The 14,256-nt window shown below is 43.8% G+C and overlaps 1 protein-coding gene across 2 annotated transcripts in view; it reads right to left on the reverse strand.

Moving 5' to 3' along the window:
* Positions 1-1,782: 1,782 nt before the first annotated feature.
* MYO5B (myosin VB) overlaps positions 1,783-14,256 on the reverse strand; it is a 206,601-nt gene continuing 194,127 nt past the window's right edge. For both annotated transcript variants that reach the window (XM_077283527.1, XM_077283516.1), the window contains 8 exons: positions 13,924-14,067; positions 13,646-13,797; positions 13,169-13,258; positions 11,632-11,782; positions 8,144-8,432; positions 3,896-4,070; positions 3,319-3,399; positions 1,783-2,073 (listed from right to left, as the gene is read on the reverse strand). In XM_077283527.1, the coding sequence (XP_077139642.1) occupies positions 1,921-2,073; positions 3,319-3,399; positions 3,896-4,070; positions 8,144-8,432; positions 11,632-11,782; positions 13,169-13,258; positions 13,646-13,797; positions 13,924-14,067 (1,235 nt within the window). In that variant the 3' untranslated portion in view covers positions 1,783-1,920. The remainder of the gene's footprint in view (positions 2,074-3,318; positions 3,400-3,895; positions 4,071-8,143; positions 8,433-11,631; positions 11,783-13,168; positions 13,259-13,645; positions 13,798-13,923; positions 14,068-14,256) is intronic.

Genomic DNA, 14,256 nt, shown 5'->3' on the forward strand with positions numbered 1-14,256 from the left:
TTTCTCTGCCCTGGACCACCAGGGATGCTGAGGTTAACCCTTTTCTCTGCCCTAGACCACCAGGGATGCTGAGAATAACCCTTTTCTCTGCCCTGGACCACCAGGGATACTGAGGTCAACCCTTTTCTCTGCCCTAGACCACCAGGGATGCTGAGGTTAACCCTTTTCTCTGCCCTAGACCACCAGGGATGCTGAGGTTAACCCTCTTCTCTGCCCTAGACCACCACGATATTTTAAAATGGACACCTTCAGTACAAAGACCACTAGGAAGTCTTGCTCCTGGAGCAGAGCTGGAGTAGGTTCTTTATGGCTCCTCTAGTCAATAAGGTTGGGCCATTAATTTCCTACGTGGATCCAAGGAAAGAAGGCTGGCAAGGAAGGAGCTAAGGACCCAGTCTCAAGCCAAAGATGAATTTCTTAGAGACCGACAAAGATCGGGCCGGACGGAGAGGTGATCACTGATCTCACACCAGGGACATCTCCAGGACGGAACCGTTCAGCAAATGTCTCACTGACCGATGGGAAGAATGTCTGACTAATCCTCGTTGGTCACAAATGGTTTTGGTGGCTATGAACAGCTCTTGCATTATACTTTGTGGGCAGAGATCTAGCCCAGCGTTCCTACACAGCGAGAGGGATGGGAGGAAGATGGTTCTCCAAGACTGCAGGGAAAATCAGAGAGCGGTAAGGCAGAGGACACCAGAAATAGGTCTTTTTTTTACCCGCTGTTCTTTATTTGTTCCTGTGCCTCACCGTTCATGAGATATTGCCCTCTTTTCCATGTATACATTTCAAACCTTTTTTTTCCCAAGTGGGTGTGGTCTTCGGCCATCCTCTGTGGGTGGTTCCTTGATGACCGAGCCCAGTTGGCTAACAAGATTAGATTTATATACAGGGAAGAGATGGCCATATCTCAGAAACGGAGAGGCGTAGGAACAAAGGAAAACCATTGTTTGATTCAGGAGAAGAACGGCATTTAGAACAAGAAAACATATATATATATATTTATGACAAGTGAAAGGTCCTCTATAAAGAAGTTGTCCACTGGAGACAGTCTTGATTTGATAGTCTGATCACCAAGTTTCCCTTTCTGGCAATGATCTGTGCGGAAGCCTGGTGGTAAGTGTTCAGCTAGCGCCACCACAGGGGAAGTTAGGTATTACACCACGTCCAATCCAATCAATGAGATGTCTGTGTAATGGAGGACAAGATGGGTCCTCCAGAAAGAGAGAGAGAGACGCTCTTTATTTTTGCTCTCCTCTCTGATCGAGAGATGAGGAGACCCCCATTCTCATATAAAGGGGGGTAGGTTTTCTAAACTAGACAATGTAGAAAAAAAAAATAATAATTTCAGTCCTATGTAAAACCATGTGATCTCACCACGAGTTCTACCAGATGATAAACTCAGCCCTGCTACATCGGTTCTGTTGCTTTAAATCTCGAGTTTATATTTACAGCAAAATCTAGAAAATTAAAGTCATTGAAGATACTGTCCTGCATCCGATAAATAAGATTTTCTCCTTTCCGCCTGATATGTGCCCATTAGGACAAACAACACAGAAGTTCTCTGACCACAGATCGTAAGAGTCTCTGATTCTACAGGTAAAACATGGCGCAGACGCTGGAGGTCTCCTTATTCTTGGCCTCAGGAGGATCGCAGCGCCATGTAAACCTTTTCTAACGTTATTACAAGATTTTCTTTCTTTAAAAAAAAATAATAACATTTTCTTTGCAAAAGGATGACAGAAAAAAAAATCAGGTACTGTGGAGGTTCCAACTTTTTTTCTTTTCTTTTTTTTTACCTTAATATTTGGCATCTTGGTCCTCAGATTTTACAAATCTATACATTTTTAATTTTTTTTTGCCTGGATTATCATATTGATAAAAATAAAACAACAAAAAAAAGTCTTTTTTTTTCTTTTAAACTTTGTTGAGGAAGTCCAGGTGGAGGATGTCGGGTATGTGAACAGTGTCCAAGGTGATTAACGACGGGTTAAAGGGGAATAAAACCGAGAACATGTACTTCGAGTCTAGCAGCAGCTGCGGAGGGTCTTTTCGGTCCTGTAACTGGGCCTTGGAAAAAAAACAACAACAAAAAATAATCAATTATTAATAATTAAAATAAAAAAATAATTATTCATCCCTTCCATCCTGAGGAATATTTAATTTTTGCACTTTGGGGTTTTCTTCCTGCCCTTCTTCCAAGAGCCGTAACTTTTAATTTTCTTTACTTTTCCCCATATGAGGACTTGTTATTTATTTATTTTTTAAGTTTTGAATTACACCACTAATTTTTACCATATAATTCTTTGTTGCACTGTAAAAACGATAAAAACAATTCCAAGGGGGGTGAAATGTTAAAAATAAAACCACAATTCCGCCATTTTTTTGCCGCTCATTGTGCAGTAAAAATGATTCTTTAGGTTAGTACTACTGATGAGCGAACGTGGTCAGATAAGGTGTTATCTGAGCATGCTCTGGTAATAACCGAGCGTCTTCATATTTTTTGAGCACGCCGTAGACAATCCGCCAGCACACGAGCATGCTCAGATTACACCTTATCTGACAACAATGCCAACAAATTTTTAACATTTTTTTTTTTTTATTTAGAGATCCGTAACTTTTTTATTTTACAGCCAATGGACTATGACTATGTATGAGGGCTTACATTGTATGAGCTGACATTTTAATTCGTACCATTTTAGGATTACATACATTTTGATCTCTTTTTGTTCCATTTCTTTTTTTAGGAATTGCGACAACCCAAAAACAGAAATTCTGGTATTTTTGGTATTATTATTTTTGTACATATTAATTTATTTTATTTTGTAATAGACTAGTCTTTTACAAGGTGTACAATACCAGATGTGTTCATTTAAAAAAACAAAAAAACAAAAGAAAAACAAAACACCTGGGGGACTTGAATCTACATTTGTTTGATCGCTTGTGATATATATCAGTGCTTCGCCATTACACATTGAAAATGATGATCTCCCATGAAGCACCGCACGCAGCTGGGCTTCACAAGAAGACCAAGGTGGCAGAGCCGCGGGAGCTCAGCAGCCCATCTGCGCCCCATAATCGCATTGTGAGGAGAACGACTGGTGCCAATAATGGAGATCGGACTGACAGCTTTTACTGTCTCTGCTGTTAGGGCCTGATGCCTGCAGGCTAGGCAGCCGAACAAAGGATTAGGCATGGTAAAATCGAACATGTCTGATCTTTGCTTACCCCAGCATTTTTCATTGGGAGAGCCCCATATACATCAGATTAATCTAACGAGTACGAGCAGCTATCATGCAGAGTAATAGGACTCACCTGAATACTCCGGATAAAGGAGACCGTCACACGTTCCTCAAACTCATTGACCGGGGTGTATAAGTTCAGTATCTTTACTATCTGTTACAGAAAGAAAAAATATTCAGTTTTGGACCAGGACATGGCCACGCACATGGGAGTGCTCGCATGCAGAATACGGAGTCAGCGCTGAATTGGTTTCTTGCTTCCCATAGGAATAAACGTCACCAGGGATTAATGGATGTGATGACTTTTGCAACAGTTTAGTTTATTGCCTCAAAACATCTAAATTAAAAGGTGGAGCAAGTCCGATTAGAAATACTCTATTATACTGTGTACACAGCTCCTAGGCAGATTTATGTGTCTCCATGGTGACAGACAGTAAACAAACCTAGTCCCATCCTGCTGTCACTTACAGAGTAATGGGGGGCGGTGTCAGACTACACAGGGTTTTGTTTCGTAGCCTGTTTCCATGGAGACACATCTGAATAGTAGCTGTATACACTAGATGGAAGGAATTCTTTTAAGGCAATTCTTCATAAAAATGGCAGAAAGTACCGCATCTAAACCAGAGGCAATCACCACCCGCCCCGCTCACCTGCTGTGTGGTCAGAGCGGTGCACAGGGAGCAGATGGCCTCCGCATCCTCCTGCGTTTTCTTCTTCAGCTGCAGGAGTTGTGCTGCGTGGATCAGCGGCTCCATGGTCTGTGCGGCTCCGCTGTTGTGCAGGTTCTTCCCCCGCAGCCATTCCTCCAGCTGACTGATGTTATACCTGCACGAGAACAACAACATGTTCCGCTAAGAAAGGTTTTCTTCAAAATCCACAGGCTCTGCTGATCTAACAGGTATAGAGCGGGCGGGCTTCCCCCAAACATTGGATTACACGTGAGGCAGCGGCTTCGGATTACGAATGCTGAGCCACTAGATTTCTTCAAGGTAGCGGGGCAGTTAGATGGGGGATCGGAGCTCTAAAAAAGGAGAATGTCTAGGAACGAGACATAGATGTAGGAACGAGACATAGATGAAGGAACGAGACATAGATGAAGGAACGAGACATAGATGTAGGAACGAGACATAGACGTAGGAACGAGACATAGATGTAGGAAGGAGACATAGATGTAGGAACGAGACATAGATGTAGGAACGAGACATAGATGTAGGAAGGAGACAGATGTAGGAACGAGACATAGATGTAGGAAAGAGACATAGATGTAGGAACAAGACATAGATGTAGGAACAAGACAAAGATGTAGGAACGAGACATAGATGTAGGAACGAGACAGATGTAGGAACGAGACATAGATGTAGGAACGAGACATAGATGTAGGAACGAGACAGATGTAGGAACGAGACATAGATGTAGGAACGAGACATAGATGTAGGAACGAGACATAGATGTAGGAACAAGACATAGATGTAGGAACGAGACATAGATGTAGGAACGAGACATAGATGTAGGAACGAGACATAGATGTAGGAACGAGACATAGATGTAGGAACGAGACATAGATGTAGGAACGAGACATAGATGTAGGAACGAGACATAGATGTAGGAACGAGACAGATGTAGGAACGAGACATAGATGTAGGAACGAGACATAGATGTAGGAACGAGACATAGATGTAGGAACGAGACATAGATGTAGGAACGAGACATAGATGTAGGAACGAGACATAGATGTAGGAAGGAGACATAGATGTAGGAAGGAGACAGATGTAGGAACGAGACATAGATGTAGGAACAAGACAAAGATGTAGGAACGAGACATAGATGTAGGAAGGAGACAGATGTAGGAACGAGACATAGATGTAGGAACGAGACAGATGTAGGAACGAGACATAGATGTAGGAACGAGACATAGATGTAGGAACGAGACATAGATGTAGGAACGAGACATAGATGTAGGAACGAGACATAGATGTAGGAACGAGACATAGATGTAGGAACGAGACATAGATGTAGGAACGAGACATAGATGTAGGAACGAGACATAGATGTAGGAACGAGACATAGATGTAGGAACGAGACATAGATGTAGGAACGAGACATAGATGTAGGAACGAGACATAGATGTAGGAACAAGACATAGATGTAAGAACGAGACATAGATGTAGGAACGAGACATAGATGTAGGAACGAGACATAGATGTAGGAACGAGACATAGATGTAGGAACGAGACATAGATGTAGGAACAAGACAAAGATGTAGGAACGAGACATAGATGTAGGAACAAGACATAGATGTAGGAACGAGACATAGATGTAGGAACGAGACATAGATGTAGGAACAAGACATAGATGTAGGAACGAGACATAGATGTAGGAACAAGACATAGATGTAGTAATGAGACATAGATGTAGGAACGAGACATAGATGAAATGATGAAAACTCATGTTTTTTGCTCGAAAAATTCATTAAAAAAAAAACTCAGTGAGAACACAGCGGAGCCACTCCAAAATCCTCCTCAAAAACATTTTTCAAAAACACTTTCTACAGGAAAAAAATCACTTTTTTTTTCTAAAGAAGTTTTGAAAATTTCCTGGTATATAAAAAAAAGAGAAGAATTGCATGGCATTTCGTTCAAAAGGATCCTAATGGAATCTGCTCCAAACTAGCCATCATCCAATCAAAAATACTTTAGGAAAAAAAATAACTTTTTCAAAACCTCTTATGGAAAAGAAAATCTCTTAAAAATACCTAAAAAAGGAATTGGTTTCAGCCTAGAAAACCTGAAAAAGGCTCAAAACCCCCCAGTGTGAACAACTTTACCCAGAATTGATTTCTACTAGTGAAAGACACAAAATCACCTTTCCTGCCTCGGACTAACACACGTTATTTGTGGACAGATCATTTTAACACTATAGAAACAACAATTTTGACTTTTGGTACTTGACAACATTTTAATAAAATGCTTAAAATAAAAAATATATATTTTATGCACAAGGATCAAAGTGGAGCTCCAGACTTCGGCCAATTTTAAAATCTGCCATGGTTGCAACACTTTTTGTTTATCTTTTCTTGATATTTTTATATTGAAATTCAGTTGCATTTCGGTTCTCAGACACCAGGTGGTGCTGTGTTACACTGGGGGTAAAATGGTGCTAAAAGCTCAATTCCACCATTGTTTACTCAGCTTTGTTTTTACAGCATTCAATGTGCGAAAAAAGTATGATTACAGCGATACCTAAGGGTACCGTCACACAGTGGCATTTTTATCGCTACGACGGTACGATTCGTGACGTTCTAGCGATATCGTTACGATATCGCAGTGTCTGACACGCTACTGCGATCAGGGACCCTGCTGAGAATCGTACGTCGTAGCAGATCGTTTGAAACTTTCTTTCGTCGCTGGATCTCCCGCTGTCATCGCTGGATCGTTGTGTGTGACAGCAATCCAGCGATGCGTTCGCTGGTAACCAGGGTAAACATCGGGTTACTAAGCGCAGGGCCGCGCTTAGTAACCCGATGTTTACCCTGGTTACCAGCGTAAAAGTAAAAAAAACAAACCGTACATACTCACCATCTGATGTCCGTCAGGTCCCTTGCCGTCTGCTTCCCGCTCTGTCTGTCTGCCGGCCGGAAAGTGAGAGCAGATCACAGCGGTGACGTCACTGCTGCGCTCTGCTCTCACTGTACGGCTGCACTCAGTCAGAGCAGGAAGCAGACGGCAAGGGACCTGACGGACATCAGATGGTCAGTATGTACTGTTTGTTTTTTTTTTACTTTTACGCTGGTAACCACGGTAAACATCGGGTTACTAAGCGCGGCCCTGCGCTTAGTAACCCGATGTTTACCCTGGTTACCAGCGAACCTCGGCATCGTTGGTCGCTGGAGAGCTGTCTGTGTGACAGCTCCCCAGCGACCACACAACGACTTACCAACGATCACGGCCAGGTCGTATCGCAGGTCGTGATCGTTGGTAAATCGTATAGTGAGACGGTACCCTAACTCGTATAGTTTTTTCTTTATATTTTAGTGTTTAAAAAAATTCAGAATTATGTAAACTAAAAAAAGTAAAAATAAAGAAAACGATTGGCTTGTGTCGCCATTTTCTGAAACCCAGTACTTTTTTAATTTTTTCCAATAATTGAGCTGGGAGAGGACTTGTTTTTTCTTTGTGTGCACAGCTGCCTTTTTAACCATACCACTTTGGAGTATATATGAAGTTTTGATCACTTTTTATTGCATTTTTTGGAGTACGTGCTGTGACCAAAAACTGACAATTCTTGCTTTTATTTTTTTTTTTTATACATTTCTTGTCAGTGTTTAAAGTACGGTCTAATTTAAAATTTTGATAAATCTGGACTTTTATAGACGCGACAACATTAAGTATGTTTATATCTTTCCTTATGTTTGAACTGGGAAAAGTAGAATGATTTACACTTTTTAGGTGTTGGTCCCTGAAGAACACTTGAACCTGTGATCATTTGATCGCTTGTACTATATATTGCTGACCTGGATGAAGTATTACAGTATATAATTAAATTGATGTTCTCCCACTAAGGCCGTCTACATACAGCAATGGAGGACCCCGGTTGCCATGTTAACCCATCCACACACTGCCGGGAACTGGAACCATTGAAATGCTCTGTGATGAACAGCTGAGTTAATGTGTTAGTGATCAATGCCAGGCAGCTGCTGCTAAGCCCATTAAATTATGGGAAGCATTAAATTAGGCACAGATGCTCATGACAAGAACATAGTTTCACTAGTGCGGCCATACTTTGGACACCGGGTACAATTTTGTTCTCCGGTGAATAAGACGGACAAAGCTGAAGTAGAGCAGGGGGTGCAGAGAAGAGCGACCAATGTTATTAAGGGGCTGGGTATCGGCCATCGTTACCTGAGCTGCATGCCGGTGCTCCAGGAGCAGACGTCCTTCCTCAGCAGCAAGTTGTTCAGGGCTACGGCATTGATCATGTAGAAAAGCTGCTTGAAGACCTGTTGTATGATTTCCGGGTCCAAGCCGTGTTCACACATGATGCTGTTAAATAAGTTCAGCTGACGAATCACCGCTTCCAGGCTGTACGAGCTGTCACCTCCGTCCACCATGCTGGACGACCTTTTCCGATAACCAGTCGGCTTCACTCCTGACAGACCCTGGATGCTCTCATTTTCCAACATGGCAGAAACTACAAAGGAAGACGAGATAAATGACCACTGCAGACGGGTCACGGTCACCCTCTACGAGCCCATTTCCACAGCAGTAATCTGCACCCTATCCTTTGTGCCGAAACCACTGTTGATGCTGCTGTAATCACAGGACATATTGGATTACAGGAGGAAGACCAGCAAGGACAAGGACTTTAAGGCTGGACCCGAGGGGTCAAGCACAAAAAATGCACACCACTGCAAGCCTAAAAATGACCCAGGGTGGGTGAGGTGACATAAGACAGCATAAGACTTGTATGTATATAGGCTTATAGCACGTCACACAAGCTGCAGCCGTTCCCGCATGATGTATTTAATGTAAATGTTTATTTGCCAAAAACTAGGCCAAAGTTCCGAAGCAGGGTGTGAGAAATTAAGTACACCCCTATTGCTACAAATCTCATGCCCTTGATTAAATGTTTATCAGCAAGTGTGACCTCTGTAAAAACAGAAGCTTTGGCACCATTTGGTCTGAAGGTTTGTGTTAACATAATACCAAGGAGAACAGATATCAGCAGTGAACTTAGAGAAATAGTTGTTGCTGCCTTTCCTTCTAGGAAAGGTTATAAAGCCATTTAAAAACTATCTGGAACCATCATTCTACAGTGAGAGACGTAGGAAACTTTCAAGACAGTTGACAATCTTCACCAGGAATTGATGGACCAATAAAAGCACTCCAATGTTAATCCATGCAATGCTCAGAGAAACTGCAAAAAACCCAAGAGCTACAGCTCACACACTAAAGGCCTCTGTTAGCATGCTAAATATTTGAGTTCATGACAGTACGATTAGAAAAAGACTGAAAAAGTGTGATGGCTTGATTGGAAGGGTCACTAGGAAAAAAAACTCTTTTTTTTCTAAAAACGCCACAGCAGAACGAATAAAGGTTGCATCTGAACAAACCTCAAGACTGGATGGATGTCCTTTAGAAAATGAGACCAAAGTGGAAATGTGTAGTATAAACTAAACAGAGCATATCAGCACAAACAGCTGATAACAACTGTAAGGGTACCGTCACACATTGAAATTTCCATCGCTACGACGTTACAATTCGTGACGTTCTAGCGATATCGTTACGATATCGCAGTGTCTGACACGCTACTGCGATCAGACACCCTGCTGAGAATCGTACGTCGTAGCAGATCGTTTGGAACTTTCTTTCGTCGCTTGATCACCCGCTGACATCGCTGGATCGTTGTGTGTGACAGCGATCCAGCGATGTCTTCGCTTGTAACCAGGGTAAACATCGGGTAACTAAGCGCAGGGCCGCGCTTAGTAACCCGATGTTTACCCTGGTTACAAGCGTAAACGTAAAAAAACAAACCGTACATACTCACCCGTCGGTGTCCTTCAGGTCCCTTGCCGTCTGCTTCCTGCTCTGAGTGCCGGCCGGAAAGTAAGAGCAGAGCGCAGCGGTGCTGTGATCTGCTCTCACTGTACGGCTGCACTCAGAGCAGGAAGCAGACGGCAAGGGACCTGAAGGACACCGACGGGTGAGTATGTACTGTTTGTTTTTTTACGTTTACGCTGGTAACCAGGGTAAACATCGGGTTACTAAGCGCGGCCCTGCGCTTAGTTACCCGATGTTTACCCTGGTTACCCGGGGACTTCGGCATCGCTCCAGCGCCGTGATTGCAACGTGTGACCGCAGTCTACGACGCTGGAGCGATGATTATACGACGCTGCGACGTCACGAATCGTGCCGTCGCAGCGATGAAAATTTCAATGTGTGACGGTACCCTAAAGCATGGTGGCGAAGGGGTGATGATTTGGGCTAGGATTGCAGCATTTGTTGAGTTGACCATGAACTCCTCTTTATAACAAAGTATTCTAGAGTCCATTGTGAGGCCATCTCTCCAATCATTAAAGATTGGCAAAACCTGGGTCATGTAACAGGACAATGATCCCAAGCACATGAACAACGCTGCCTCAGAACGGCTTACAGAGAAACGAACCGCAGTGTTACAATGGTCCAGGTGTAAGAGGAAGCAGCGATGCCCCTGAAGAGCCCTTGTGGGATGTGACCATCGTGAGGAAAGACTGCCATCTGCTGGCCAGGTGCAATCAGGTGGAACCAATTTGCATCGTAAGAATTGCAGGGGGGAGCAGCTTCGTATGATGGACCTGGTCAGGTGACTTGCAACACGGAGCCTGGGATATAAAAGCCCTGTGTGCCAAAGCGCAGACAGATTTGGCGCCAAGAGGAAGAAGGGAGCAGACATGGACCAGGAATGGTGCTGAGGCTAGCATGACAGGCCTCAGCGGAAGTCTGCGCCATCAAGGTGCCAGTCACCATCTGACAAGGTTCAGGCTACGTTCGCGAAGTCCCATAATACCAACTGCGCCAGTCAAAAACAGGACCTGCGCCCTTCGTCGGTCAAGACCCAGAGACCAGACGTCTCCTATCAAGAGCCAAGCCCCAGCTCTCTCTGCTCCAGGCCCAGCGGACATTCAAGCAGCGAAGACCCGTGAGGAGACAACGACCAGGGAGGCACGCTTGCGATTGCAGAGGGACAGCGCGAGTGAGCAGGGTCTTCACTTCCAAGCGGAGTGGCCGCAGTCAGGACCACAGGTTGGGAGGGGGCCGGTTGCTGTGTGGGAGGCTCATCGAGCTTTAACAGACTACGTCAGATAGACTTGCGGCCTAGCGGGAAAACCCGGTGATCACCGCTAGGGCCAGAGTTACAGAGAGACAATCTACATGGTAACTCCCGTGAATGGGTGTAGTACATAAAAGCATAGAATTCAGCGAAGGTGTACAGAGATAGATTCAGCCATGACAAAGTCTCATTGTTATAGTTGGCGTGAATCGATTCGCACATCCCATTCTATCGATCACGACGGTGGTCTGTGGCCGCTGGAGAGGAACACAAGTAGCGCCTCTTGCCTGTCGGCGTCCGAGGTTCTGCTTTTGATTGTCGGCCTGGTGCAACGTCATTGATGTAGCCTCATGCACATGTGACGATGCGCCAAGCCAGCTAATCAAAAGAGAAGCTGAGGATGCCGGCGGTACTCCCACCCCTGTCCAGCAGACCACTGTCTTGGCCAATGGGATCAGCTCTAGTGTCTATCTACCTACAGTATCTATCTCGGCAGGGAGGAAGTAAAGGGCTGGAGTAATTAATGTCTTCTCCTGCTCCAGCCCTTCATATGTCATTTCCATCCCGCTCCCCATGTTACCTATCATCGGCTGCAGCATGCCTTCCGCGATCTTTATCAGCTGCTGGTAGATCTGGATGGATAAATCGCTGAGGACCTGCCGATACTCCGTGAGGTCGAAGTTGCGGAGGCAATGCTCGTTCTGCTTGGCAGAGTTACTCGTCATGAAACCCTGAAAAATGAATTGGGATGAATAATTTATACAACGGTAATTTATACAACCCACTAAGGACACATCACTTTGTTGTCTTAATTTTTATAGATGTGGTTTTCACTTGGACCACCTTGAGATACTTTTAGTTTATTGGTAGTCTTTTATTTATTATATCTTTTGAAGGGATGGGGAATGCAAGAAAAAAAAAAAAAAAAATGACAATTCCTTCACAAAGAGGGAGCCGCTCCTATGCTCAGACACCTAAAGGATTAAACTGATGGGATCAGAGTTATCTCTGACCCCGGCAGAAGCAGCAGGAGTCGGTCCTGAAGGTATGCTGCCATCGGGCATTTCCGATGCAGACCTCCCGCTGCAGAGAAATCCGAAGCAATAAATACCACCGCAAAAATCATTGCAAAAAATGGTGCAAAGAAACACTCTTTGCAAGTTACCCATAGGAACGTTCCTTAAAAGTGTCCTTTGTGGTCTCCTATGTACACCGTAGTATCACACCGCAAATCATTAAAAGTGTTGTCCAGAGGCGAAACAATCTGTTCTATTGTGTATGACATGTTAAAGGACATGGACTTAGTTATTTCTAGCTAAACATATGTATTTTGGGCTAAAAATAATTTTTGCAATTGGGGTTCTTTAAAAATGTTGCACTGTTTGGCTTTTACAGACTATTTGTTTCCCTGCGCATTGCTGGCTGCAGAATGAGTTTACGGAGAATCCTTCAGGGAGCTGGTTCTGATTGATAAGTTTGTAAGCATATTTTTCTAGGCATCTCTCGGCTGATTTGGGAACAAGTCAACTTTCATGTGGTTTGTGCCCATAAATCAACACTTTAGGATTTTAGAAAAAGACAGATACAAGAGTTCCAAATTCTCCAGCCAGAGTGAGCTCACTGACTGATATTTGGATGACTCATTCTGCACCCATCAATACAATTCTATAGAAGGCAAAAGGCGAAAATTATTTTAATGAAAAACAATAACAAAATAGATTTTTAGCCCGAAATACATGCATGAGCCAAAGTCCATATCCTTTCAATCTATCACAATGGCACTTTTTATTGACACTGATGACAGCTCGCGGTTTAGCTTATTTCAATAGCAAAGACATGACATTTCATCACATGACATTGGAGCCAGAATGGAAACGAAACTGCCGGGACAAAGAGTGGAAGAGAATGGAAACTGGAACATTGAGGCATATTGCAACAATGAAGGACAACCCCATTATTTGCTGTAGGCAATGATATCTTTTGCCATAGGTGGCCAGGTGTTCATACACTCTTCATGGTGACCCCTGGCACCCCGTCACTGACTGTAAGCACTGTCACCACATGGAGCAGTCAGATCATGAGCTTTATACGACTAAAGGGACCATAATGTGGCTCACCTCATCTCCACTGTATTGCTTCAGACAGTGGAGGAGACGGCTGGAGTTGGACAGCCAGAAAGACGTCATCTGGAAATCATCGTTGTGTTTCTGTCAGAATAACAAAAAGTAGTAATATTATACTGAGAAAGGGAAAAAACATCAGGAGACAAAATGGTGTACTCCATCCCTAGGATGTGAAATTGGGATAAACCCTGTTAAAGGGGGGATTGTAACACAGAGTCCTCAAAGTATTTGTGTATTTCCGAGAGGAACAACAGAGGAGCTACAAGATGCAGAACACTAAGAAAATATGCTCCGTTTTATGAGGACTACAACAGAGGAGTCAGGAGGGAGGATACGTCCTTTTAAAGGGGTTGTCCCACAATTAATAATTAACACATCAGCCAAGATTTTGGACTATTTCCCATAATAACCAGCAGAATTATGAATACAGCTCTGGGAGTTGACACAGGATGTAAGGTTCAAATGAAATACCTTCAGCACTTTCTTGATGCCGTTAATGGTGGAGGTGAGGAGGGAGTGGACCTTCTGGTCGTCGTTGATGTAGTCGGCGTGCCTGATACACATGAAGAGGATGTACGCCGGCAGGCACGGCACGCTCGTAGAGATCAGTTGTGGCTTCAGATCTGATGGAAGAAAGGTAATGGTCACTCTCCAGTCAGTACACCCCCATCAAACAGATCCCCAAATCTCTGCTTCAGAGAAATCAACCCTGACTTTTTTTGCAGCGTCGACTTCCCGACATTTCTGACCTGCGATGAGGTTCCTGATGAGGAGAGGCTCATCCTCCTTGTAAAACTCCAACATCCCCTGGAAATCCTTCTCGATGCGCTGCACCGTCACCTGTCTGCTCAGTTCGGACTGCCTCCTCTCCGGCTGTATGATGTCCGCCGCTCCTGTGTAGCAAGAGGGAACATATCACATGAGGAACGATAGCATGAGATGCTCCTGACTAGGCAAACATGGCTCCTGGAAATATTTTAGAGCCTGACGTTTTTTGTACACAGCTTCTATGCAGATCTATGTGTCCATGTTGTACCATGTAAAGTTCCCTTTTACCGGTCTATTTCTTCTTGCAAAGGATG

This window comes from Ranitomeya variabilis, chromosome 1, assembly GCF_051348905.1.
Source record: "Ranitomeya variabilis isolate aRanVar5 chromosome 1, aRanVar5.hap1, whole genome shotgun sequence".
Classification (NCBI taxonomy): Eukaryota; Metazoa; Chordata; class Amphibia; order Anura; family Dendrobatidae; genus Ranitomeya; species Ranitomeya variabilis.